This window comes from Hemibagrus wyckioides, linkage group LG16, assembly GCF_019097595.1.
Source record: "Hemibagrus wyckioides isolate EC202008001 linkage group LG16, SWU_Hwy_1.0, whole genome shotgun sequence".
In the NCBI taxonomy this organism is placed as follows: Eukaryota; Metazoa; Chordata; class Actinopteri; order Siluriformes; family Bagridae; genus Hemibagrus; species Hemibagrus wyckioides.
Window position 1 is genome coordinate 20023159 of NC_080725.1, and position 27684 is coordinate 20050842.

Consider the following 27684-nt stretch of genomic DNA (forward strand, 5'->3'; position numbering starts at 1 on the left):
ATTGCCATACAAATGAAACTATAAGTTCACAGTTGTATTTTTAATCAGAAATATTTGCATGAGCACGTCTAACAGTCCTTTCCACTTCAGTGGAACAGCACTCCTCATCTCCATCCTCTTCAGATCAGTATTGATCATTTAGAAGTGTTCAGTCGTTCACTAAAGAAAGGAAAGGACCTTCCCTTTTGGCAGTACGCCTACAAAAACATCCCCTCTCTCCAAGCACACACCAGTCTCCGGCCCGCACCAAAGAGAGACATCTGACCCGGACAATGGAGCTCGTTCAGCGCCGAGATAAAGCCGCTCTGTGCTTGTGGCAGGTAGAGCATGACGCGCCGTCTGTTCACCCTGAGCATGTGATGCCCAGCGGTGCTATAATAACCCCATACACACATCCGACAACAACTGAGATCATCAACATCATCCTTCAACTCATCCTGATCGAAAATCGCTCCGAGATGAGAGCCACTGGTCCTGTCCTGCTCTTAGTGGCGCTCGCCGGGTGTCAGAGTGGTAAGAGATGATCACTGATCCACATTATCTGTGCTCTTTAAGTAATCATTGATCAGCTTATGAGAATCAGAAATAAATATAAGCAAGATTTAGATTTTGTCTTGTGCATAAAGAGAGCTGAGAGCTGAGAGCTTCTATGTATGATAAAGTGCTTGTGCTGAATTTATAAAGTCCTACAAAGACACAGTGCAAGAGTTTATAACTAAATTCTTACTCAAAATAAATAAATAAACAAACAAACAGAATTTAAAAAAAAGTAATATAAATTAAAATAATAATATTAATAACACATATTTAAATAATATTAAAAATATTTAACAAAATAAATAAAAAAAACATTTGGAGGTTGTACTGCAGTAGGAAAATAATTTTGACATCAATTAAACTTACTGTTTTCCTCTAACAGCACATGCTGAAGTCTTTTGTTCCTCTTATACAGCAGCAATTTTCCCAATCATTACAATTGTTTGTTTGTTTGTTTGTTTGTTTTTAGGAATGATGCGTAATATGTTTTTTTTAAAAATCAATTTATAGTTAAATTTAATGCTGTGGAATATTGATCATTATATATATATATATATATATATATATATATATATATATATATATATATATATGTAAACATTAATATAATATTAATTATTAATATAATTAATATAACATTAATATAAACATTAATATAAACAAAATAATACTTCACCACATCACAATTACACAACTTTTTATAAGAAGGTGTTCATGTGAAGCATCCATCTTACACCACCCATCCCTGTGTGATGGGTGGTGATCCGTGATTGACGTCATGTTGCAGGTTATCACACCAGATCAAAGCTTTTTTCCCACCTGTTTTGTGCAGTGTTTTCTGCGTCCTTGGAGGTCAATTCAAAGGAGGATGCGTCTGATGAGAGAGGTAATATGGTTTATTATTATTATTATTATTATTATTATTATTATTATTATTATTATTATGAATAATAATAATAATAATAATAATAATAATAATTATTATTATTATTATTATTATTATAAAATCCATACTTTAAAATTACTATAGATTCAAATCTAACAATGAGCTAATGAGCAGTATTTATTTCATCTTATTTTAATTTTATTTCATTTTATTTAATTTAATTTTATAATAATAATAATAATAATAATAATAATAATAATAATAATAATAAAATCCATACTTTAAAATTACTATAGATTCACATCTAACAATGAACTAATGAGCACTATTTATTTAATCTTATTTTAATTTTATTTAATTTTATTTAATTTTATAATAATAATAATAATAATAATAATAATAATAATAAAATCCCTATTCTGAATACCTATAGATTAAAATATAATGATGAGCTGATGAGCACTATTTATTTATCTTATTATTGTTATTTTTAACAGTGGAGATCAGTGACCTGCAGAAATCAGGTATGTCCCCAATTATGAATACTTTTTCCATATTTTTCTTACACACTGACTGAACTCATTAGTCTTTAACGACATAAAGTTACACCTGCTTTACAGAGACATGTTCATGATACTATAATGAATCTATAAACACTAACACACCACACATCTCTTTGCTAGAAATTTCTGTATCTTTTTGTATGTGTAAATGTGAATTAAACTTCATGACTCAGTGAGAAACTAAAACCTTTTCCTGTTTATTAATTTTTTTCAGATGAGAGTGAGGCTGAAGTAAATTCAGAAGGTAATTAGTTATTAAGCTCTTATTAGCAAATGAAGGAATAAAACTCGTGTGAGTTAGCTGTTATAGAAAAATAATCAATGATGGGAGGATGTGATAAAGCCACAGCAATTTAACAATGATTACAAACACGATACAATTTTTATCCGGTTATAGTTGCTATTTAGGGGCAGCACGGTGGCTTAGTGGTTAGCACTGTTGCCTCACAGCAAGAAGGTCCTGGGTTCGAACAGGACAGGGGCCTTTCTGTGTGGAGTTTGCATGTTCTCCTCGTGTCTGTGTGGGTTTACTCTGGGTACTCTGCTTTCCTCCCACAGTCCAAAAAACATGTACATTAGGTTGATTGGTGATTCTAAATTGCCCATAGGAGTGAGTGTGAGTGTGTGTGGTTGTCTATCTATATGTGTGGCCCTGTGATGGACTGATGACCTGTCCAGGGTGTACCCCTGTCTTTCACCCAATGTGTGATAGGCTCCAGCAGTCTTAAGGCTTAAGTCTTAAGGTCTCACTTGTCTTAAGGCTACCAAAAAAATCACCTTGTTATAATACTGAAGATCTAGAACATTCTCTTTTCCTGGAGAGATTCCTATGGCGGAAAATCTGCAGTTATTAAGCACTAATAATGAAGACTATTGCCATAAATGTTTACATAAAATCTACAGAAAACTTCTTCATATCAATGTAATACGACGCTGTAGAAATAATACCAAGCCCATTACAATAATTACACGGCTGTCAAAGCAGGAAATTAATCAACACTTTCTGACCAATCAGAATGGATCCTACAGCAGCTCTGTGGTATAAAGAGTTATACAGGATGTTACAAAAATCTCCATGCGTAGTATAACATTACAAACAAAGCATCATGTACATTATTGGCGTTTATTTTTTGTAAACACTCACACAGGCTCCCAGTTTGCCCACAGTGACGTCAGTGATGTGTTTGTCATGTTTCATGTCTCTTGAAGTCCATCGCATCTTTTGCGTCAGCTTCCAGGTTTAGCCATGAGGACGATTTCAATACGATCTTCTTTTGTCAAAGTGATCTGGAAATAGGTCTCTTTAAAGTATGGACACGTTCGAGATGCTCTGTATAATGCTGTTATAAGAATGTAAGCTTATTTAAATATTTCTTTATTGGCTTACAGAAAAAGAAATGGTGCATGACAACTGTTTTGATAGTGAGTTACAGTCTTTACCATTTTATTTAATGCCTGAGAATGAATATACTATTACTGTTTTATTCAATTCTGTTGTCTATCTGTATAAGACAATAGATGATGCTATGCATAATAATAAAAAAGTATTTATTTATTTATATTTTTTAAACTTATTTATTTATTTATTTATTTATTTTTATTTACAGAGGCTGAAAGAGATCAAACTGAGCAGACGTTTAACCCCACTGCCTCTTCATCAAGTGAAGGTGAGACCATATGGAATTAAAAACTCCCCCACAGCCACCAGAAGGCGCTAAAACCTAGAGATAGAAATTGGGCAGTGCCTGAGGTATTGTTTTTTTTTTTTATTGTTACGTCACACCTCAAAGTAGTGGTTAACTGTTCATATAAAATTATACACTCAGGACTGTAAATATACACTGATCAGCCATGACATTATGAGCAGTAACAGGTGAAGTGAATAACACTGATGATCTCCTCATCATGGCACCTGTTAGTGGGTGGGATATATTAGGCAGCAGGTGAACATTTTGTCCTCAAAGTTGATGTTAGAAGCAGGAAAAATGGACAAGTGTAAGGATTTGAGCGAGTTTGACGAAGAGCCGAATTGTGATGGCTAGACCACTGGATCAGAGCATCTCCAAAACTGCAGCTCTTGTGATGGTGTTCCCGGTCTGCAGTGGTCAGTATCTATCAAAAGTGGTCCAAGGAAGGAAGGAAGGATGGCCAAGGCTCACTGATGCATGTGGGGAGCGAAGGCTGGTCCGTGTGATCCGATCCAACAGACGAGCTACTGTTGAAGTTAACGCTGGTTCTGATAGAAAGATGTCAGAATACACAGTGCATCACAGTTTGTTGCATATGGAGCTGCATAGCCGCACACTAGTCAGGGTGCCCAGGTGTTCATAATGTTATGCCTGGTCGGTGTATACAGTCTTAGGTTTTACATAGCCTTTATTTTATTTTATTTTTTTTTCATTTATTTTTTGTACAGAAGTGACACGAGACACAGAGACGATGAGTACAAAAGTGGTGAAGTCTGAAGGTAAGACATCTAAACAGTAATACCATACATTGTATATAACAATATTATCATCATTGACCCTCTGAAATATCATCTTTTCTCGAAAAATACCAATATTTTAAACCCAATTGCTTTCGAAACTAAGATGATGCTTTCTTCAGAGCGATAAAGTTTAGCTTTAAATGTCATTTTCTAATTTTTATTTTATTAACAATGGAATATTTGTTTGGGAAAAGGATGTCTTATTGAATAATTTATGTCTCACTCACAAAAAACCCTTCATTCTTATGCTTCAAATGCTATTGTTCGACTTAGTCAGAGTTTCTTAAATGTTTTCAGTTGAAACTTTCCAACCTAAATGATTTGCCTTAAAAAATCTGATAAAAAATAAAAATAAAAAATAAAATAATATTTAAAAAAAAATAAAATAAAGGTCTATTTTCCAATTCTTATTTAACACACATATAAATATATTATTTTTATATTTATGTGTGATGTTTCAACATATGTTTTGATCAATTATAAAAAGATTTTTAGCTAAAAAAAAATAAAATAAATCTTTTTATTGTTTATTTTTATTGTTAAATATATTTTTATTCTTGGTCCTTTTGGGCTTTCTCATCCCTTATGATCCCTGCAAAGCCACGACAAAACCCCAGGATTAAAAAAACTCTGACTTTAATCTTTCTAATTACAGTCTTTATTGAATAATTATCATCTAAAATTAGTGAACTAGCAGAAAAAGTTTGCCTTTAAACTTTATATTCAACAAAATTTAATGGTTATGAAAAGAGTCTGGTTTTCCAAAATGGCCGCCTCCATAGCGGTCCACTGTTTATTAACATACCCAGTGATATTTTCTTCATATTTTTACAGTACTGTAAATCAGACAGTTTGCTAAACCACCTGAGTGAAATTCTGTGATATTAGTAAAAAAAAAAAAAAAATATAAGGCTGAAATTTGTAGAAAAATATTTTTGTGACACGGTATTTTTCAACCAAAATAAATGCAAACATCAGACACCAAACATGTCATTGCTAATCATTCGGGTTTTCAATGAGGAGACAGTCGTGCGAATTTTTATTGTAAACTATTAAAATTATATCGTTAATATCAGATTATATCGTTAATATCAGTCAGAATATGTCTAAAATGTGCTTTAAGTGTGTGTTAGTTGTGTGTGTGATGCGAGTCTAACCAGAGAGTCTAATGAACAGATGATGGAGCTGAAGCGAGAGTAGAAGTGCAAATCATGGGTAAGTGCACTATTTAATTTTAGGGGTTGATTTGTTTTTTGTTTGTTTGTATTAAAGTGAGATGTGTATACTATATTATACACTGAAAATTCTTGTTTAATTTCCTCAGACATGGCGAAAGAAGACAGTGACGAGGCAGAAGGTGAGGTAGTGGTGTTGTAGTAACCACTCGTGGCCACTAGAGGTCACTCTAGATAAACTCAAGATAACCCTGATCAAACACAGGGATTCATATTGGTTATGGATTTCTAGATGCACGTTTCATAAAACAACCTTATTTTCCAGTAAATATCTTCTCTCCCCCCTACACACACTCCAGGCTGATGGTTTTGTGAAACTGTTAACTCTGTTTCTGTTTACAGAACGCTATGACATTGAGGTGCTTAAACATGCAGGTACGTACAGGACGATAAATCTGATAATAATAGGCCTGAGATGGAAAGATCAACGGATTTTTATATTAGATAAAGATAACAGATGATGAAATTCTTCAAAACATCTCGGTGATTCTCGACCAAACATCCAGGACTTTGTTATAAGACTTTACTCAGGGCTTAAAAAACACTGGACGCTGGTCCGTTCATCGTTATTCCGATGGTTCAGATTCGGTCTTCTGGGCCCTAAATATGTCTAATTGTTAAGGTTTTTTAATGTTTGATGTTTAGACGTAAATAATAATAGACACTAATAATAATAATAATAGTGTGACAGTGTGATGTGAAATCCCCAGTGTTAAAGGGAGTTACTGTCATCACCCTGAAGTTGATTATTTTCCTGAGACAACACAACATGAAGGCTGAAGTGTGTTGTTCCTGGTGATTTGGCAACTAATTTTTACCCATTTATAGTTACGTTTAATGGTTTGGAATGTCATCTACAGCTGCTAGAAAGTCATGAAGTTAATGAGACAAAATAAAAAAGCTGGTTATGTTACATAGAAACCAAATTTAGGCTTTCACATCTTCACAATTCTTTCCATTTTATTTATATGGCGTTGTTAACAATTGTTGAAAAGTAGATTTATTGAAGTCTATATTTCTATCTATCCCTAATGAGCAAGCCAGAGGGGACAAAGGTTTGGTTTGTTTACCACATTTAGTTTGATGGCAAAATTTTGCATTTGATATTTTATTTTTTGGCTGTTAGTTTAGGCTATAGCTGTACACCGATCAGCCATAAACATTATGACCACCTGCCTAATATTGTGCTGATCCCCCCTTTTGCTGCCAAAACAGCCCTGTCCTGCCGAGGCATGGACTCCACTAGCTCCCTGAAGGTGTACTGTGGTATCTGGCACCAACATGTTAGCAGCAGATCCTTTAAGTTGTGAGCACAAGAGCTGCAGTTTTAGAGATGCTCTGAGCCAGTGGTCTAGCCATCACAATTTGGCTTTTGTCAAACTCGCTCAAATCCATAAGCTTGTCTATTTTTCCTGCTTCTAACACATCAACTTTGAGGACAAAATGTTGACTTGCTGCCTAATATATCCCACCCACTAACAGGTGCCATGATGAGGAGATCATCAGTCTTATTCACGTCACCTGTCAGAGGTCATAATGTTATGCCTGATCGGTGTCTACGACAACTTAAATTAAGGACATGTATAATTGGAACAAAAGAAGATCCAAATCCCATCATTTTAAACATCCACACGTAAAAAAAAACCCCAAAGTGTTACACGATGTGGGAGATTTTTTATTTTAAGAACCCAGACAGTGCTTGTTTTTGGCTCGGTGGTTTGGGTTGAGACTGTCGGAGAAGCTGTTTGTTGGTTTTATTGGGCCGCAGCGTCACACTGCAGTACTGCTGCGAATGTGGGCCAGAAATCGAGGCCAAAGCTCTCTCTCTCTCTCTCCCACTCTGCCTTTTCCTCTCTCTCTCTCTAAGAGCCGCAGTGACACCACACCACATGCCTTGATTTATATCTCCCGCATCGTCCTGCTTTATTTTAGGACTGAAGATGCATTGTAACAGAGTCAGTGAGGAGGAACAGAGCGAGCCAGGGCCCTATGAGAGGAATCAATCATATCAGACTGATAAATTTAGTAAGCTATAAGCTCACAGAATCAATTCTAAAGTCTATATTCATCATAAAATGTCTCAACAGGTGAAAGAGACGCGACAGTGGAATAAGAGGAGTGGGTTTCCGACCTCATGACCGGCTGAAGAAACCCATGAGGAACTTCCAATACTTAATAAAGAAATAGTACATGTAATTATGTCTCTGCCGTATTTAATGCTGTTTAGTTGTATATTTACAAGTATAATTTGTAATTTAACATTTTTTAAAAAATATGTAGCTTTAGCAGCACCTTATATATTTTGTTGTTTTTATTATAAAATATGCTACAGATTTTTATTTATTTTTTAAATTGTCTCTAATGCATCTTTATATCCCAGATGGTGTCCTATACTATTAAACTAGATAAAAAAATATATATTAACAGTATGTATGTTTATATATATATATATATATATATAACACAAACAAGATATATAATCAGATTTTATATAAAATATATAGTATAATACACTTAATATACATTACTCATATTTGCTCAGAATTGTCATTAAGAATATGAGCTATATTTTTAAAAATTAATGTTTTCAATTAACTGATAAAATAATGAACTAATACTTAAAGAGGTTGTGTTTAAAAAAAAAATTAAAAATAAAACATCAATAAAGGCAATGAGGCAAATCTCCCCCAAAAAAAAGCTTTATTTATTTTTTTCCCCACCCACAAATCTTTTTTTTTTTTCTTCTCCATGACAAAAGATTATATGTTTACAATATACACACCAACAGGTTTTTCTTTGGTACCTAAAAAAAAAAAAAAAAAAAATACAGAACAATATTAAGGCAACTACAGCAAATCTAAAGGTCAAAATGCACAGCAGCGGAAATCGCCACTCATTCACTAACTCGGGGTTTTACAGCAGTAACTGCACGGCCACTATCAGTCCAACAGGGGGCGATAATTAAAAATTAAATAAAATTTATTAAAAAAATAAAAATAAACCCAGACAGAGCTCCTTGTTTCAGCAGATTTTCTACACACTCCTGCTTCAGAAGAAAGACACACCGAAAATGTCAAAGAGCTAACTGATTAGCATTATGTAATACACAATATGCTAATCATGGTGTGATGTGACTACCACTTTAAGAAGCAGCGCATCGTATCAAACCCCTGGCCTGTGTGCGCGCGCGTGTATAAACTACACTACTTTACGTGCGAGCTCAAATCAAGCTCATCTGGTTTCTAAAGGTTTAACAGGCAAGCTAAAGCTTAGCATGTGGTGCTAACAATAAGCGCTGAACTGCCTGCTTTGATCAAGTTTTACAGGAGAATGTTAAGGTTGCATTTGCAGCATGAAGAAAATTTTACGTTGTACTATTTGAGTGTTTACACACTGGTCCTGAAGCTACCATGAGCCACAATATCTCACTGGAATATAACTCGAAACAACCCCCCATCCACCCCACCCCTTGCTCTCAGCAGCCAATCAGAGCAAGCCGGGGGGTAGAAATAAACAGAATTGGTTACATAAAACAAGCTATGAAAATGAAAAATGCGGGGCTAATCTCATCAGTTGAATACCACCAGGGTAAATTTTGTATAAAGATGAAATCCCTCAGCTCTACTTACTACTACGACGCAACACTTTGGTCGGTGAAACGATGGAAAGCTAGCGTCGGGGTTTTAGTGGTCCCGTATTTAAAATCTGCTTCTTTGTTTCTGGAGATTCCTTTAGGAAAACTGTAGAGATTTAGCTGAGGGAGATTATTAAGTGTGCGTCGTTAAGAACGTCTCCCTATGCATGTCGGGGTCATTGAGAGCGGCTGCTTCGTATCAGGCTGGTGGTGTGTGTGAGGCCTCTGGTCGCCTGGATACACATCATCAGCATTCAACAAGAGCGCTGCATGGCAACGCAACACAAAGCACGTAACCACCATATGGAGACTGGAAACGTTTAGAGGACGTTCCAATTGATCGGAGTGCCGCCAGATGCAGAGGGCTTACGCGATGACGCAGCTCTGTTTCTGACGCCGAGTTCATAAACTTGGCATGGGCGTAAGCATGGGCGTAACAGTCTAATTTACATCAGGATTCGGTGGATTTAATCAGGATTTCATGCAATTTTTTTTTCAGCTTGGCTCAGATTTCCATTTCAAGATAGTTTGGAATGATCCAGCATCTTATTGATGAACTGAAAAAATAAGTCGATACAATGAGTACTATATTGAAAGGTGGGGCGATATATCGAAACCGAACACATCACGATACCTAGTGAAGTATCGATTTTGTGAAAAATTCCAGCAAAACAGCAGTGGCACATTTAAACATCGATCAAAAATTCTAACACTTACAAAAGAAACGATTCGAACATCCAATCAGTTCATCTTTGCCTTTATAACTAACAACGGAGCCGACCTGCGTCCTGACAGTACAGAAGACGGAATTTAGTGCAAGTCAGAGAGATATGGTTATATTTTTGCAGCACTGTATTGTATTTCAAACAAAAAGGAAACAAAGGGTTCAGTGCATTTCTAGATCCAAGATCAGTGAATCAATTCATAAAGCAGAGGAACAGCAACGATCTTCCCCGCAGGGAAGGGAGAGAAAATTATATATTATATATGTGTCTGTGTATTTTAGCTGAACGCTGATCTGGGAGAGGGGAAAAAAAAAAATCCAGCTGATGACCTGAAATTTTTCCACAAAGCTCCCAGATATGGAATCATGGCATGTTAAATATTAGCAAAGGGAAAGCATCAAGACTGGCACGAGTGCTTCAGATCATTATAAGGAATGGAAAATAAGAGAAAACAATAATCTAAACAGACTGGTGACCTTGTTTACATCTAAATACTGCTCTAAGGCAGAGTGTTGTCTCAGTGAATTGCGTGTAATTGAGATGCGAGAGTAGAAGGCGGCTAATACTGCACTGTAATTGTTCTCCCCCCACCCACCCACCCCGTCAACTAAAAAAAAAAGAAAAAAAAAAGTTATATGTACATAATTACATTAAAAAATTATTTTGCTCAATTATTTACAAAAAAGTGAGTATGTATACATGGCATCTATTGAGAGAATGATAAAGGGAAACAAAAATGTGAAAATATATATAGATTTTTTTTCCTGCTCCCTTGTCATGTGAACCCTGGTGCAGGGGTACACTCAGAGAACATACGGGTGAATTGTCAACGCGTGATGCAAGCTAAGAAACACAAGCCCTAGATTAAAAAAAAAAAAATAATAAAAAAAAAAAATCTATAACTTTAAAGCCCCAGTGATGGACAGTGGAGCTTTAAGGGTAGCAAGGCAGTGAGAGACAGCAGAATGGCCATCTCTTTTGCGTTCTTAGCTGCAAACGGCGGAAGCTACATTACAGCAGGCTCTGAGGCTTTAGAAAATGACGTAGGTGAAGAGAGCCATGATGGCGGCGCTGATGAGACCAGAGATGGGCACGGTCACAAACCAGGCCATGAAGATGTTGCGGAACAGACGCCAATCCACGGCTTTCCGGGAACGCAGCCAACCCACGGCTACCACAGAACCAACCTAGGGAAGGGAGAGGGAGAGGGACAGAGAGAGGGGTAATTAGGCAATTTCCACTCACTCTCATCTGGTAAATATGTCCTGTGACGTATTTTTTTTAGTCAAATGAGATCACTTTCCCAGTGCTGTGAACCATTCCTTCAGTCGGATGTAGAGAACTATCGAACATTTCTCTAATCCAAGAGATTGCTATGTAACAAATGCTGGGAATGAAACAAAAACTATCCAGAAATATTTGTAAGAAATTCTCTTCTTGATATGCCTCCACTACCACCATGACTAGTGCTTTTTCTTCCTTCAGTAATTCATATGCCTGAAATCCCCGAAGAAATTCACTTCAAACAACAAGGAAGCTATTTATGAAAAACACCTTCCGACCTTGACCCTTTTAACGATCAATTCCAAAATCTTCTTAGTTCATCTCCTGGTTGTAATTTAACAAACAATTCCTACAAACACACACTCGACTGTTGGTTTCGTTCCTGAGGTTTCGCTCTAATGATAATCTCAGACAACTTCATGGATGATCTTGATCAATATCGACTGATATGCGAGGTATCTTGTTTAAGAAAAGAAAGAATCGGTAGCATGCCATTTCTACTAAAGAGACTATTAAATTTCCACTTAAATGAAGCACTCATCATCTTCTGTGACGTATTAAAATCAGAGGTTAAAAAAGGACAGGTGCAGTATTATCCACCACCTGCCAAATGGACTCGATGCACATTGCTCCACGTTTACTTTATACCTCATGACTAACTCATGTTTTTATTATACTCTGTAGCAAGCCATTTGTATAAACCTGAATTAAAGCAAACATCAAATCACAAAAGCAGCTTTATCTGCTTTGGGGTGTGTGCAAATTAATTATAATTATATATGTAATGTAAAATGATATAAATAGTTTTAAAAATAGAAAGGTTGTTATATTAGTTAGGAGAAACGATAAGGAAATATAAATTGCAAAAAGAGGTGTTAAAGGAACAACTTCTTCAGACAGCACTACCACAAGACTGACAGAATGACACACAAACACACTTCCAGTGTGCACCCTGTAGTTATCCACCCACACGGCAGTCTGGACTTCTCCACCCCATTCAAATGGACCTGTGCCATTGGCCTGCTTTGCATCAGCTCATGTTTGCATAGTGTGTGTGTGTGACTCGCTCACCTTGCAGTGGGTAGTGGAGACAGGCAGACCAATGTTTGAGGCGATGACCACAGTGACGGCTGAAGCAAGCTCGATGCTGAACCCACTGAAATGACAACAAGACTGAGCTCAGGACAAGTTTGGTGGAAAATGCTACTACATGTGGAGACGTTCACCACGTTATCATGGTGGAGAGATGAGGGGGAAGAGGGATTAATCACTTAAGATGCTTTATAAAGAAAAAAAAGATCAGGCATCATTCAGACTGAGCAACAAAGCTAAAAAAAAAAAAGAAAAGAAAAAAAAGTAGTAATTAATGGAAGCAAGCAAAATGGAAAGGGGTGTGAGAGCCAGAGAAAGACCGACAGAGACCAAGACACAAAAAAAGAAAAGTGAAAGAAAAAGTTGAAAAACAAAAACAGGAAAAACAGCAAAATTAAGTAGAAAATTTAAATAACCAAAGCAGCAGTGTATAAATCAACAATACACAGAAATGAACACACACCTGGAAGGAGTGATGGGAGTGAGATCTCGGCCCATGGTCTGGATGACTCTGCGGCCCCAAACCCACAATCCAATGCAGATGCCCACTCCTCCATACAGCAGCAGCCAGAGAGGGGTCGGAGCGTTGGACTCCACAGAACCACTTTGATAAACCAGCCACAGCGCCACCAATGGACCAATAGCGTTACTGCAGGAGAAGGAGAGAGACAACAAATCAGACTGAAGTACATGATCCTGGAGGATTTCAGTGCAAGCACACATGGTCCTGTTTACTGCCCTGACAACATGTGAGCAGTACACAATAAAAACACTTTCGCTTACAGATGAAAATATGAGAAGAAAAACTGAATTAGATATGTACATCCCTTGTATACAGAGAATTTCCTACAAACTTAATTTTCACAAATGACTACATTTTAGTAACTACTCGGATGTTAAGGAAAAATGATGTCACTCTACACTAAACCATGGTTGTGTACAGCTCAAAAACCAGACTGTCAGGTGTCAGATTTGCATTTAGCTCCAAAACTCTCATACCTGACGTCATTTCCACCGTGGGCAAAGGAGCCAAAGCAGGCAGTGAGAATCTGCAGGAACTGGAACAGTATGGAAACTTCGGGTTTATCTGCCTCGGCCCTGTCCTCCTCCAGCGAGGTGTTGTTTCCTCCATCCTCCTCGGCCAACTCGAGGGTCACTTCTCCGTCTCCGATGCCATCTTCGGGGGCTCCGTTCTCAGCCACAGCATTGCAGTAGCTCGTGTAGCTGTCCATGCGGATCCTCTTGCGTTCTTGCACCTTGTCCTTGTCTCCATCCTCGCAGGCGCGGAAATCCGAATCCCGGGGCTTGAACTCGCTGTGGAGGCCGATGATTGCCATGGTGTAGGAGGTGTAGCTGTTGTTGCGGCGGATGGGCCGGTCTCCACCCTCACCCATGCAGTCACCCACTTTGGCAAGGTGCAGTTTGTGTAGCAGGTCCTTGTAGAGACCCGAGTCTTTGTGGACAGTGTGGTACTGACTGTAGCCGTTACTGGGGACGTGGGTGGGGCCGGTGTTGAACTGAACGTGGACTGATTTGGAAGCTGGTCAAAAAGGGGAAAAAAATGTTTCCTTTAATTCTGTATGCTTATTTTAAAGCAATATTTCTTATTCTATTCTATTAAATTACATTAAAAAAGTATATCTGGGTGACAATTTGTTTTCCTTCATGTCTACTTTGATGTTCCTTCATGTCACTGCCTCAAAACTCACCGCTCCCGTTGCCGATTTCACCCTCTTTTGGTTCGGCGTCATCAGAGTCTCCGATGTCGAAGGTTACTCTACGTTCTTCACAATGAGCTGCTGATTGAGGAGTGCTGGAGGTAAGGGTGGATGTGTTCTCAGGAACTGATTTGAGGATAGGACAGTGAGCCTCCACCATCTCCCTCTTCTCCATTAGGGGGCTCTCTGAGGGGCTGGAAGACTTGATTTCACCTACAGAGAACAAAAAAAAAAAAAAAGGAAAAAAAAAAGAAAAAAAAAAGGAAGATGGAAAGATTAGGATGCATTCCTAACCCCCGACACACACACACGATCATTGCGTGATCCTCCGCTTGGGATTGTACTCATTGCAGATAGGTTCAAGAGTCATCATGGGTGTGTAGCAAATGCAATCAAACACAGATGCCAAAAGGAACAGGGCCAAACATGAAAAGCGTTGTAGTTTTCCATGAACTCTGGCATCTTAACCAGGACTCTATCCATTATGTAGAAGGAAACTACACACTGTTCCCAATTTCTCTAATATTTGTCAATCCATTAGTGTTGAGCTTTAACTTTTTTTCCCCTGCATTTTGTCTCATTTCATTTCATTACTTAAGACCAGATTTGACACTACATTAGTATAATACTCCTTGTTAGACTGTAAAACTAAACTGATTTTAAAAAATACCCCTTGATCCTCTCTCTTAGACTCTAATCCCGTGCTGGAATCTGTTCTCGAGTCTGTTTGCTTGGCAGGTCGCTTCAACCAATTATCAAGGCCGGTCAAACAGGCTGACATGAACTCTAGTCTAGCATCCAAGCCGCGCGTGATCATATGACGCGGCCAAACGTGTGATCAAACGGCTTACACTTTGCTTTAGCCTGCAGACACATCAACATGGAGCCAGAGCCTTAACATGGTTACTGTCTGTCTCAAGAACAGCTATTCTAATCCTCCAGGCAAATTCCAATTACTGGATAACTCTGAAATCACTGACCCAGTCTTCACACAAACTAAACAACGACATGGCAGAGCAGTGTTTTCAACATCCCAAAGCAAGGGCTCTAAGGTTTTCAGAGCTAATATGATTGAAAAGGGCCCTTGCCAGCCACATAAATTCATGCTAAATAATTTAAAATCATTTGAAGTGTTTACAAGTCATTATTGGGATCAGTGTAATCATATACCATAGATGTAGTGTCATTCACAGCAAAGTAAGACAACAGAGATGACTATGGAAAGAACACCATGTTAATAAATAAGCATGTTTTAAAATTATAATTAACCAAGAGCATGAGAATATTTAAAAGCAGCCCACAGAGCTTCTAAATGCTGCTTGACCTCCATGATTTGTAGCTAAGAAACTGCCCGGTCATTTGTTAGTTAAAGTACTGTGTGGGCTGAAATAATTAACACCTTGTATTCTTAATTAGAAGCAAACTACAACAAGCTCCCCATCATCCAAAACAAAGTGTAGAGAAATATATGGAAACTTTTACTCACGTTCGATCTTCCTCTTGAGGCAGGGGCAAACAGCAAACCAGACAATGATTCCAGTGAGGATGGCACATCCGATCGAGATGAGAAGGATTCCCCACCAGGGCAGTTTATCAAATCCCAGCACTGCAGATCCATCGTCAACAGGGGACACAGGGGACAGGGAAGGGGACGAAGGGGAAATGGAGAAAGAGAGAGACGAAAGGTGTTTTTGAGACAAAAAAGGCAGCATGTGCTACCAGAATAGACTTCTTAAAAGGTATCATTCAAGGATGGGACTGAATTATATAACACTTGTGTTAGTAACGTTAGGACTGGGACGGGCGTAAAAAGGGGTCAGGTTGGGTAACTGAAGGACAGGGACATATTTAGAAATCATATGACACCTATGCTGTTATTAAAAAAAAAGAAAAAAGAAAAAGAAGAAATGACGATTAGCAAGTTCAAATTACTTTAAAAGCCATCAGCGTCATCTGCAACCCGGTGACGAATGTGGCAGTTAGGTACGAAGTGCAAGCGTCTGACTGGCTGGTGCAACCACCAAGGAGACGGTGAAATGCGAATGGCGGCAAAATGCTGCAGTGGCACAGCAATACACCAAGGACGTATTGCTAGAAAGGCTTACGCAGGGTTACAGATCACTGTAAAGCTCAGTGGACGTCAGGACGGGAAGGTCGGAGGGGAGAAAACGTGCACCACTCATGGTCAACAAATCTAAACGGCATGCTTAGAGAGGAATGCTGAATTTAAAAGGCACAGGTACAGGAAGGGCCATGTTGAATGTTAACCTGCAATCTGTCAGTGAAGCTTTTAACTTTCACGAGTGTATATAAAAGAACCTGGAATGTGAGGGGGAAAAATATTAAATATATGTCTTCACTTTTTTTTTTTTTTTTTTTGGGCTGAGTCAGTTCAGTGCCAAGACTGCAGAACACAAATATGACCACAGCATACTGAGAAGACAAATGCTGGCACAGGAGGGTAGATTAAACTCTGCGATGTGTGGACCAAAAACACAAGTCAGCAAAGCGTGGTTTGAAGAAAAATGAAAGAGGACAGAGGGGAGGGGAAGAGGTAAACGTGTGTGGAAATGTTCTAGACGAGACCGGTTGCAGCGAGCCCTGTGGCTCTCCGCCTCCTGCGCTGACTCACGTGCTCCTGCAGCACGCTGCTGCAACGTGTTCCACTTACACTAGTCAAAGAAGAAGGACGGACCGTGGGTGGGTTTTCTTTCTTTTCTGTTTTTTTAGGGTAAAGGTAGAATGCCTTTCTTTCACAGCCAGGTAATGACTCAGTGCCTCGTGGAAAAGGTTTAACAGGTGTGTGAGAACAGTGGGAGGAGATCGGGGATAGCATCAGTTGACCAAAAATAATTATTATAAGCTAAAATTTAAGACTTTGGGAATGTCAGTGCCTTGTTTAGAGTTTGTTAGGAAAAGAACACGAAGAGGGGGAGAGGGAAAAAAAAAAAAAAAAAAAAAAAAAAAAGTAGCAGCATGCCCAGTGTTTACTGCGGTTTTAGTTTAGCAAAAATAAATAAATAAAAAGGGAAAGAAAGGTATGTACCATTCATCACGTGAGAACGAGAACACTACAAAAACAAGAGAGGCCACCGTGCCACAACCACGCTGTGGGATAAACGGAGAGAAAAATGTGCGCAGCTCAACTTAAATACCGCTTTCACAAACTATAAACCCTCGGCTAAACCACGGCTGCTCCGACACAATAAGAGTTGTTTTCAGAGTCGGTGGAGTGCCGTATTTTATTGCTGTGACTGTCTGATGACTATTTATGATTCAGTTCGGGGAAAAAAATAAAATAAAAAAAAGGGAGTGGTCGTTTTAACTTTGTGGGAAAGTATAATCCTGTATAATGTGTTTGAGTCGTATTTACTACTGTGTGAACGTGTGGAGAGAGAGAGAGAGAGAGAGAGAGAGAGAGAGAAAGAAAGAAAGAAAGAAAGAAAGAAAGAAAGAAAAGCGAATCTTATCCTAAACAGTGGCATTCCTCCACGAGCTTATCAACAGGAAATTGTAAATCTGATCACCCCATGGCTTCCTATTCAATCAGAAGGAATATTTCATAAGAAACAAAGTCAATCGTGGTTTCATGCCCATTTCACTTTTATGACCAGTTATAAAGCATTATAACTGGCATGGCAAAGACATGAAACCTCACAGGATTTTTTTATATTTTTTTTTTATAAAAGCCTCACACAGCCCAGGGATTTGAAATGAAGTGAACGATTACATAATATAACTAAAGCAACATATACATTAGATTTCTTTTCCATCTTGTAAATGAATTAAAAGGAGTGCTATTCAACCCAACACTAGAAGCTACAAGAGCTTCATTTGAGTGCCAAATATACAGCTGTGCTCTATTCTCTTAACTATAAAAACTGAAATGTACCAAATTATGGATTTATCGCAGAGGAATGATTCGAGATTTTAAGAACTAGGTATGTACTGTAAAGGGTCAGCTCATTATTCTATTGATCAGCAGGAGGTCAGTTCTCCAACACAAGTCACTTGGGATAAATTTGAATAATTTGGTGTCTTCATTTGCATTTAGCATTTCTTTAAACTATATTCCACTTGAATACATTTTATAATTACTATATCATGATCCACAAAGTTCAGTATTGCTTGTGTGATACTTTATCATCTGGTATGTTTTTATAATCGCTTTGCCAGACACTTAAAGCACGGTCACCAGGTTAGATCTAAAGTGACACTAAACCAACCATCCTAACCAAACAGGAGGTCAGTCACCTCTTTTCCATTTACTTTACAGCCCCAGGTCACGCTGTTGATCCTGGCTAGGGGGAAGTTTGGTTTTTGTTTTTTAAAAAATAAATAAATAAAAAATTCATAAAAAGCCTAGTGCTGCTGAAGGCAAGCTGAAATCTGAGAAGGCTCTCCTCAGTGTTATGCAAATGAGAACATGCAAACAGGTTCTTTCTGGCTGAGGGTGAACCTTGCTACCATATTCACGTGAAGCACAAACACCACAAGCCCGGAGAGCCGAGTGAGCCATCCATGCTACTCTGAAGGATCATTTACCTTCTAGCATAACAAAAAGAAAGGACTGTGCGCCAGGGGAGAACTTTCCAGGCAGAACTACTGCTGTTGAATCCGGTCATGCTGCGGAAGCGGAGAGGGGGGGGATCTGTTAGGATTCCCATCAATTTACCAACAGCGGCAAAGCCAATCCCAGCAGGGGCATTAGAACAGTAAATGAGTTTTAAAATAAAAGCCAGAGCTGGGCGGGATTGTGTCGAGAAATGAGACTTACCACAGCGAGGAAGCGCTTTCTCTTTACTGGACTGCATTTTTATAGGCTTTAACTAGACGACCACTTCAAACTCAACAAAGAGCAGTGAAATGACGACTCGCGGCATGTGGCAGTGCTCATAAGCTGCTGTTTTTGCGCAACCATGTTATTTGCATTAAGCTTCAAGAACATTCCTCACTCCCAAACCCACAGGGCATCAGCACAACGTGTTCGAATGGTGGAAATGATTGCAGTCCTTTTCAGGTCTTGGCAAGCGATGGGAGATTTGTAACGCTTCAAAAAACTGCCATGTACATCTCTCATGTGATCAGGGTATTAAAATTCCTGTATTGTGGCAGCTCTAACACTTAACGGAATCAGGTGTACTTTCTCTCTTTATTAGAGATATCATAGCCCATAAAATAAAAAGGCTCAACCCTAATCTAGCCACTACTTTGAGGTCATTTGTGTGTGTATATAAATAAATAAAGCCAGGAGCAGATGTCCTGTAGCACACTTGGGTCAGAAAACAAAATGTTCCAGCCCCCCAGGTCGAGAGTATTGATGACAATGAACCCAAGTAATCTGTGCCTTGAGGGCATTTCATCATGAAGGAAGATCTACTGATCCTGAAGCTAATTCAGAAGCAGATAATACGACAAAGTCAGCAGAGTGCATCCGAAGCTCAGGGGCTAATCCTCACAATAATCTGGTTCCGTTACCAGAGACTACACGGGTCGACACCAGAGCAGGAGACTTTGTCCAAATGTGTGTGTGTGTACTTGAGTGTGTGTGGTGGAATGACTTGGTTTAAAACTGAGCAGGTCTCATAACCCTGTCTAGTTAAAATGTAATTAAATGCAAGTCTGCTTTGAATATCAAAGATCACAAAGCTAGAGGACATGTCTAAATTCCTCTGAATTAGAAATGAAATGTCTCAAGACTTATCAAATATTAAAGCGGTCATAATGTCAATGATACAAGACGGTGACCATGAGCAAATGTACTTTTCATTACAAAAAAGGAAGAAAATTCCAGTATGAAATCATACTTCCTTATTCTAGATATTAAGCAAAAAGAATTTTTTCAAATTGGGCCACTGAGTGACCAGCTTTAACTAGCTTCTGCTCAAATATATTAATGATCATCCACCAAATATGCTCTGATTTAAAACATCCGCCTGCAGAAAGGAGTAAAATGTGTGTAGATGGGCCTGGTGGTGTACGTGCATATGATGCACCTTCCCGTGCCTAATAAGAGTGCACACACACTCCTATCTGTGTATCTCGTCATACTCTGGCCTGTAGCCTTCATATATGGCCCAGGCCAGCTGACTTCTTGCATTGTTGATCCCTGTAGGTAGAAGAGAACAAAAAAAGGAGCAAAAAAGTGCTCATTTAATATAATTCGAAAATTTTGTGTGTAAAAAAAAAAAAAAAAAAAAAAAAAAAAAAAGTATACACAGCAAAAAAAAAAAAAAGGAAGGAAAAGAAAGGAAGCTACTATTATGGAGATTCAGTTTGATGGACGACAAGTGTACTCCTTTGATATTTTTTTTCTTTCCTCTGTGTTCAAAGGACAAAGTCTGATGCAGAGATCAAGAATGCACAAAAAACAAAAAACAAAAAACAAACAAACAAAAAAAAAAACACGTCCATTGAGCTTCCCTTGGTTAGTAATCTTAACGCCGTACACAGTGTGGCGTATTAAGTGTTAGGCCTTGAGTTAAAGAAATAGCTTAATTAAAGAGAGATGGATGTGACAGGAGGATAATACTCACTCGGTGCGCCTGTAAACATGATGGAGAACAGGTTGATTCCCATAGTGACAGCATAGAAGACAGGCAATGCCCTGAGCCCATTGGGAATTGGATCCTTCTACAAACAAAAACAATGATAGAAAAAAAATGATCTTGATGATAATACAAAGCATAGAAACGATATCTATAATCACAGAGTGGCTTCAGCCGTGAAAATCAGACAGTCGTCTGTTTCCGTGCTGCCTCTCCGGTCTAGAATGTCCTCATTGTGGCGCCTCGGCCATTATGCTAATTCAACCTTGTACGTGACTCATGGAGAGCGAACAGGGAGAGGTTTCCTGTGCTTACCTTTTGCAAGATAAACATGCGGACAAAGTAGAAGAGAACGGCAGATGTAAAGCCAGAGAGGAGCGGGGAAAGGAACCAAGACGCAACTGAAGGGAAGAAAATAAAACAGGACATGAATATCGGGCAGAACACGGTCAATACATTGATTTAAAGTAACACTCAGATTAATCATATGTAATTCGGACACACCAAACCTGAAAACTCACTGTGAATGGAAGTTCAAGGGCATAAAAATGAATATTTATCAACCTGTACAATCCTTTTAAAAGACAAGACTATTTTTTATCTGTAAAAGGAGCAGGCAAGGCAAGAATCTGTGACTACCAACAGATCATATGGTGCATGGAAACCACAAAATATTCATGAACTTTAGTTATTAACTAATTTTGTCCATTATGTTTCTGAAACTTATAAATATAATACTAATTTAGATTTTAAATATCTGTTGAAAAAAAATCCAGTAACTACCCTTAAACATCCATTGTAAGCGGTTTCTCATTGATTTGGTTTTGCATGAGATTTCAGCATTACTCAGATTTACAATCAATTTATTAATCACACACTGGACATCAGTTCTTGAAAGCCTTACCGATTCGCAGAAGCTCAAACCATCGGACACCCTGCTGGCCTTTCGCCACCAGTGAATAGCCGATAGTTGCTCCCACAATGCAATGCGTACCAGAAATGGGCAATTTGAGAAATGAAGCCACCAACTGCCAAACAGCAGAGCCTGGAGATTGAAAAAAAAAAGCCATACGGTTAAAAGAAATCACTGGTAAACATTTTAAAGGTCAAAACACATCAACCTGAACAACGCTGGCCACTTACCAACCATAGCGCTGACCGAGCCAGCCATGAGAACGTGCTCTGTGCCGTTGTACATGTTCACGTCAATGATCCCTTTGCGTATAGTCTCGCTGACTTTGGCTCCCAGAAGCACTGACCCCAGGGTCTCGAACACGGTAGCGAGGATGCAGGCGACTTTCAAGGTGACCACGCCGGAGCCCACGGCAGTGCCAAACGAATTGGCAACGTCGTTAGCACCCACAGAAAAGGCCAGAATGAAGGCTATGATGAAGCCGACAATCAGGAGCCACAAGTAGTCGGTCAATGGGCCCTGGGCGACTAGCGCCACAGTGCTCATCAGGGTTACTGTAGCTAACGTTGTTGACACCATTTTGTGCAATAGCTTTTTTTTTTTTTTTTATACTTCTCTTTCAAGTTTTAAATAGCGTCACAATCTTATAGGGTTTTACTTCAAATAAAATAAGCCCTTAATTCAAGCAGCACACTAGAATTATTTAAATAACTGAGGTACTAGTGTTTCTAAAGATTTTTTCCGAAATTCCCCAAACCTACCTACCTTCGCCCTCTGCTAAAACAGCAATTTAGAGCAAATCCAGACACTAGTGAGAGAATCTGCACTGCTGTAAGTTGTAAACTGGTGTGTAATGCCGAGGGAGAGGGTGGAGTGAGGGGGCTATTGCTATCCTCTGAATATACTAGCGCTGCTACAATGCGTTTTAGTTTGGCCGATTAGGCAGACGGAACGGACATCCATTGTGCAACAGACAGGGTGGATGAATGGAAGCTCATTCCTGAAAAGGAAAAAAAAAAAGAGAGGAGAAAAACAGGGAAGGTTTCCCCATGTTACATAAGAGTTTAAAGATAAACAACATGCAGAGTTTACCAATACTACAGTGTGACCGAAGCGTCAGTGTCATTTGTGCTTAAAAAACATGCGATAATGATAAATGTGATAGTGTCGGCATTTATTATTGTTGAATGCCTTCCTCTGCTCATTAAATCTGGACTTTACTCAGTTTTGAAAAAATGCCGCACAAAGGGAATACATTTTTACAATTCTTTAGTTTTAAGGCACGGGTATCATACTTCCTCATCTCAGAAAACTCTACACAGTAAACCCACATCACCATGGAAACATTCCTGAACTTCCGGGTTTCAGTGTTCAGGTGTACTGTAACATCGTGTACACTTCACTTAAACTATCACCAGCTTCTAAGTGCTCTGTTTGGGAGTAGGCTGCTTAGATACGCAGCGCCTGGGTTTTTACCCCTACGGTTGTGTTCGGCAGATAAACTGCAGATAAACTGCCATCTTCGAAAGTGAAACAATTTTGACCAATTTTAAAGTAAGTGAATGAAGAACAAAAAAGGGGGGGGGGTTGAAAGAACAAGGCTAAATGTTTTTTTTAAAAGATATATAAATAAATAACACATACATGAGTTACTACACAAGAGGAAAAAATAAACCCACTTGGCACTTTGGCCAAGCATAAACCGTGTCCAGGACTATTTGCTTTTCTTTATTTACAGTTGACTGGCAGACTAACAGACAACAGCATCAACAAACCAGAACCAGGATACGCAAACTAAAAAGCAGACACCATTACACACTGACTTAAAATATGCATCCATTTTATTTTCTTGCACCTTGTGGCTGTAAATGTAACATCTGATACGTGTTTTGTCCTTAATCACACCACCTGTTACCCTACAAACATAATACTGCTAACCAGCATCAAATATCTCACTGGAGAAACGCCAGTTGTCCAACTTTTTAGGGAGGACTCAACACACCATTCCAGAAACAAAAGGTTTACTTTGTATTAATACAATCAACAAGCCAACATTATTATACTTAGCGACCACGATTCAACCTTGTTAGTTTTTAGCCAACAATTTGTTGGATAAAAACTGACCCTGACCCTATTTGCTACAGCTTACAATGTTGTAATATGAAAATTTCAGCATGCCAAATGGTAAGAAACGTACAAACAGGCTTGGAAGGCATCGCCTACCTATTTTAACATGTTCTCAATTTCTCATTCCCCCCCTCACACTGGTGCAACGGATGATAGAGGTCAAGCATTCAAAGCCTCACCCCGATGTGACTGGTCAAAAAAGAAGCAAATGGCAGCTCAGATTTCAAGCAGCATGTCCCAGAGCTCTGCAAATAATTTCAATCTCTAGAAATAACTTGTACCAAAGAAGTGAATAGAAAAGAAGGCATGGGCTAACAGAAAATAAGACCTGTACACAAGGTAGCCAGGACACAAGGAGTTAAATGTGATTATAACCATTTAACGCCCACTCAAACCTACTTCCTACACAGCTCAACAATAAAACATTTCATTCCTGTCTCGTTGAGTCCGATTGCTAGTTGGGTATTTTAAAAACAGCCTTCGTCTGAATCCAGCCATAACAGACACTGTGTAGACTAAGCAAGGACTTAGAGACACATGGCAAACATGCGTCATGACCACAGAAGACCCTAAGTAAAGTCTCTGGTTTGGCCTGGAACACACAGGTAACATCCGTGTGGGAGGCGATTGGACTCGGAGAGAGCGTCACCACATGCCGAGGGTGAAGAGAGAGAGAGAGATTTTCCACAACACCTGGAGTTCTCAACATGTAACGCCTCCATGTTTACGTCTGCTAGGGAATAATAAACTTATAAATGTTTATCCTGTTGTGTTCCAGTTTCAGCTGGAAAATTAACTAGGCCGCCTGGTGGAATCGTCACACACTTAAGAACATTTTGTTAAACAATATTCTACTCTAGAGACTTTCAGACAATGAAAACAGCAAAATTAAGGATCTGGGCCACAAAAACAGATTTTAAGTGCATGTATCAGTGGAGAATAAACTTTGACAACAACTTGAACACTTGCATGTTATACAAGCCAGACTTAATTTTGAATTAATACATGCTGATGAACGTCTCACAAAAGGCGAACAACACTCAACAACCCGGTCAGAACCCTGAATTGTTGATCTATAAACAAAAAACAATAAACTAAGCCACTAGACAAGAGGCAATACTTTCAAAGAAATATCTCTAAAGTAAAAAACTGCACAGCTGTGACACTGGGACCATGTGAGGTTTTAAATTGTGCCTGGTCTTGTGTCACTAATAGCTTTTTCATAAGGCTGGTAAATAAGGGCTTAAGTTTAAAATGGCCAGAAATGTAATTAAAACTTTCCAGGGTGGGTTTATAGATGATATTGAGCAGTTTTAACCCAATGCCCTTCACATTTCAGCATCAGGACTGGGCCTGATCCTCAGGATGGCTTCTGTGCTTTTTTTTAAAACACCAGTAGGTCTATACTTGTATTTCTTATTAGGCATAATTAATCTGTGAATTAAAACTGAAAATGTGTCTTAACTCACAAACCTACAGGGTTTAATTTATGGGAATAAACAAGCCCTACAACCTAAAATACCACAATCTCCCACGTGCCACATTGACATGACTAGTGATTTGCATTTCTAGGAGATTACCTCACCACCAGGGTAGAATTTAAAAAAGTCTAAAAACACGTATCACTACATTAGTTAAACAGGGTGGAGGTGGTCACATCGCTATGGTTATTTCCCAATAATATAAAAGCCGCAATTCAACATTGGCAAACAGCCATGTCCATCCTGTTCACTTCCCCTTAATGCAGGCTAGTCGGCTAAGGCAGCTGACGTCACCAACCCCCCACCCATATTTAATTCGCGTTTAAGTACTCTAAGAATAACATTTTGCAGAAATTGTCACTTATATTATTGATAAGGAAAGCAAGGAACAGAATGTCTATATCAGCGTGTCGGAGCTCGATAATCCGGATTAGCCGTTACTCGGAAGCTAACCGCGGCTAATTTACGGAGCACGAGACCGGCTCAGTGCTAATTCCATTCTTTAATCACGGCCAGTTTGTTTTATAAACTTCTTATATTTCCTCCCCCCATGCACTGTAGCATCAGTAAAAGCAACTACTGATCTTATTATACTAATATGAACATCGAGTGTTCAGCTCGTATTCTTAAAACGCACAATGAATTAGTGATGGGAATTCCAGCCCCTCACATCGAGTCAGATCTAATTGACTCACTTTACCAGAAAATTCGACTTTCAGCTACGATTTCATTGGCGCTTTCTCCAGCAGTCTTAATAGTTACTAACATATAGGTTTTGTACAAAAATATATAACCGGATATGTTAAAATCCTTTCTGTAGAAAAAAATGAAATCAAATAAGACTTGTTGGAATATGTTCCTTGTGTCATAAGGAGAGTCGACTCAAAGAATCGGCGACCACGCATTAGAACAATGAATTGCTAGTTCAGACCTAATATTAATACCTCGCTTTTTGGTGCGAATTGCAGATAATTTGAGAATTTGCACTGATGAATTGAAACGCGATAATGAAGTTGTTAATAATAATAATAATAATAATAATAATAATAATAAATCTTGCTGTTATTGCGTAAACCCGGACCGGCATTCACTTTCTACACGTGACATTGACAACCACTAAAAAAAAAGAAACGACATCAAACAGACGGTCGGACCTTGAAACGCACCAAATTGTAACTTAATAAATGTAAAAAAGGTATTTATTAAATCGTACGCAATTAACATCGCGTAAATGAATCGAGGCACGTTGCGTTTCCTAAGTAATCAGGCGCGCCTAGCTAGCTAACGGTTAGCCTAGCTCGCGCCAAGAACAACCCATACAAAATTCATTCAGTTTCACAAATTAAACCAAAATACCACTGCATGACAAGTAAACAAAAGAATAACGTAACGTATAATATTAAACAAAACATATCTTACCACGTTAAAAGACTGATTAAGGCGAGCTTCTCGTCTCTTCTTTTTTTTTTTTTTTTCCCCCTTCACAGATAGCGCGCGCCCGCCTAACGTTTTAGGTGCGCGCGCTGAAGATTTCAAAATTAAACTAGCCAAATATCAAAATTACACGGAATAAATTCGGCTTCGGTTGTATAAACAGAAGCAAGAAATAAATACAAAACTACACGCTGCGTCGCTCGATTACTTTCAAACTGCTGAAATAAGTCTTAAAAAAAATTCCGATTTAAGAGGAAGCTCGCTCAGCTGGGCTCTTATAAGGTCTCTCTTCCACGCGCTTCACGAAGGCGGAAGTCTTCTTTTCTTTCAGTAACGTGACGCAGACGACTGAAAACCCCGCCCCCCCCAAAAAACAACAACTCTGCACCGCACTGGACTAAACTGGTTCCAGGCTATCTAACGTCTGAAATGTGCTTCACATCTATCACTATATCTTATAATAATTTCAATTACTTTGTATTTTTCAAATCCCGAATATCTTTAATAGTATTTGTTCTTCTCACAAACTGATATATCTATCGACTTCTTTGTATGTTAGTGTCTATCTATCTATCCATCTGTCTATCTATCTATCTATCTGTCTATCTATCTATCTATCTATCTATCTATCTATCTATCTATCTGTCTGTCTGTCTGTCTGTCTGTCTGTCTGTCTTATCTATCTATCTATCTATCTATCTATCTATCTATCTATCTATCTGTCTGTCTGTCTGTCTGTCTGTCTGTCTGTCTGTCTATCTATCTATCTATCTATCTGTCTGTCTGTCTTATCTATCTATCTATCTATCTATCTGTCTGTCTATTTATCTATCTGTCTGTCTGTCTATCTATCTATCTATCTATCTATCTATCTGTCTGTCTGTCTGTCTGTCTGTCTGTATGTCCGTCCGTCCGTCCGTCCGTCCATCCATCCATCCATCTATCTATCTATCATCTGTCTGTCTATCTATCTATCTATCTATCTGTCTGTCTGTCTTATCTATCTATCTATCTATCTG

At 38.5% G+C, this 27684-nt stretch overlaps 2 protein-coding genes across 3 annotated transcripts; one reads left to right on the forward strand and one right to left on the reverse strand.

Annotated features, from left to right (window-relative positions):
* The first annotated feature begins 254 nt into the window (after positions 1-254).
* Positions 255-7905, forward strand: LOC131366680 (uncharacterized). Of its 2 annotated transcripts, XM_058411327.1 has the most exons (11): positions 255-513; positions 1370-1423; positions 1921-1947; positions 2201-2230; positions 3376-3408; positions 3594-3653; positions 4403-4453; positions 5651-5689; positions 5799-5831; positions 6052-6084; positions 7797-7905. In XM_058411327.1, exons 1-11 carry the CDS (start codon positions 273-275, stop codon positions 7820-7822), a joined length of 627 nt encoding a protein of 208 aa, XP_058267310.1. In that variant the 5' UTR covers positions 255-272; the 3' UTR covers positions 7823-7905. The 2 variants fall into 2 exon arrangements, with proteins under 2 accessions (XP_058267310.1, XP_058267311.1); XM_058411328.1 differs by lacking the exon at positions 3376-3408.
* A 488-nt stretch (positions 7906-8393) lies between these two features.
* slc20a1b (solute carrier family 20 member 1b) lies at positions 8394-26972 on the reverse strand. The gene is made up of 11 exons (XM_058411326.1): positions 26651-26972; positions 21854-22623; positions 21615-21755; positions 21026-21111; positions 20699-20795; positions 15649-15768; positions 14154-14375; positions 13444-13984; positions 12908-13093; positions 12424-12508; positions 8394-11255 (listed from the first exon to the last, which is right to left on the reverse strand). Exons 2-11 carry the CDS (start codon positions 22200-22202, stop codon positions 11100-11102), a joined length of 1983 nt encoding a protein of 660 aa, XP_058267309.1. The 5' UTR covers positions 22203-22623; positions 26651-26972; the 3' UTR covers positions 8394-11099.
* Positions 26973-27684: the final 712 nt, after the last annotated feature.

Coding starts and splice junctions, on each gene's coding strand:
- LOC131366680 (XM_058411327.1), top strand. CDS start 273: ATGGAGCTCGTTCAGCGCCGAGATAAAGCCGCTCTGTGCTTGTGGCAG. Junction 5,690..5,798: donor AGTAGAAGTGCAAATCATGG/GTAAGTGCACTA, acceptor TAATTTCCTCAG/ACATGGCGAAAGAAGACAGT. Junction 6,085..7,796: donor TGAGGTGCTTAAACATGCAG/GTACGTACAGGA, acceptor ATGTCTCAACAG/GTGAAAGAGACGCGACAGTG.
- slc20a1b (XM_058411326.1), bottom strand. CDS start 22,202: ATGGTGTCAACAACGTTAGCTACAGTAACCCTGATGAGCACTGTGGCG. Junction 15,769..20,698: donor CATGTTTACAGGCGCACCGA/GTGAGTATTATC, acceptor ATGGATCTGCAG/TGCTGGGATTTGATAAACTG. Junction 13,094..13,443: donor CACGGTGGAAATGACGTCAG/GTATGAGAGTTT, acceptor CTTCTCCTGCAG/TAACGCTATTGGTCCATTGG.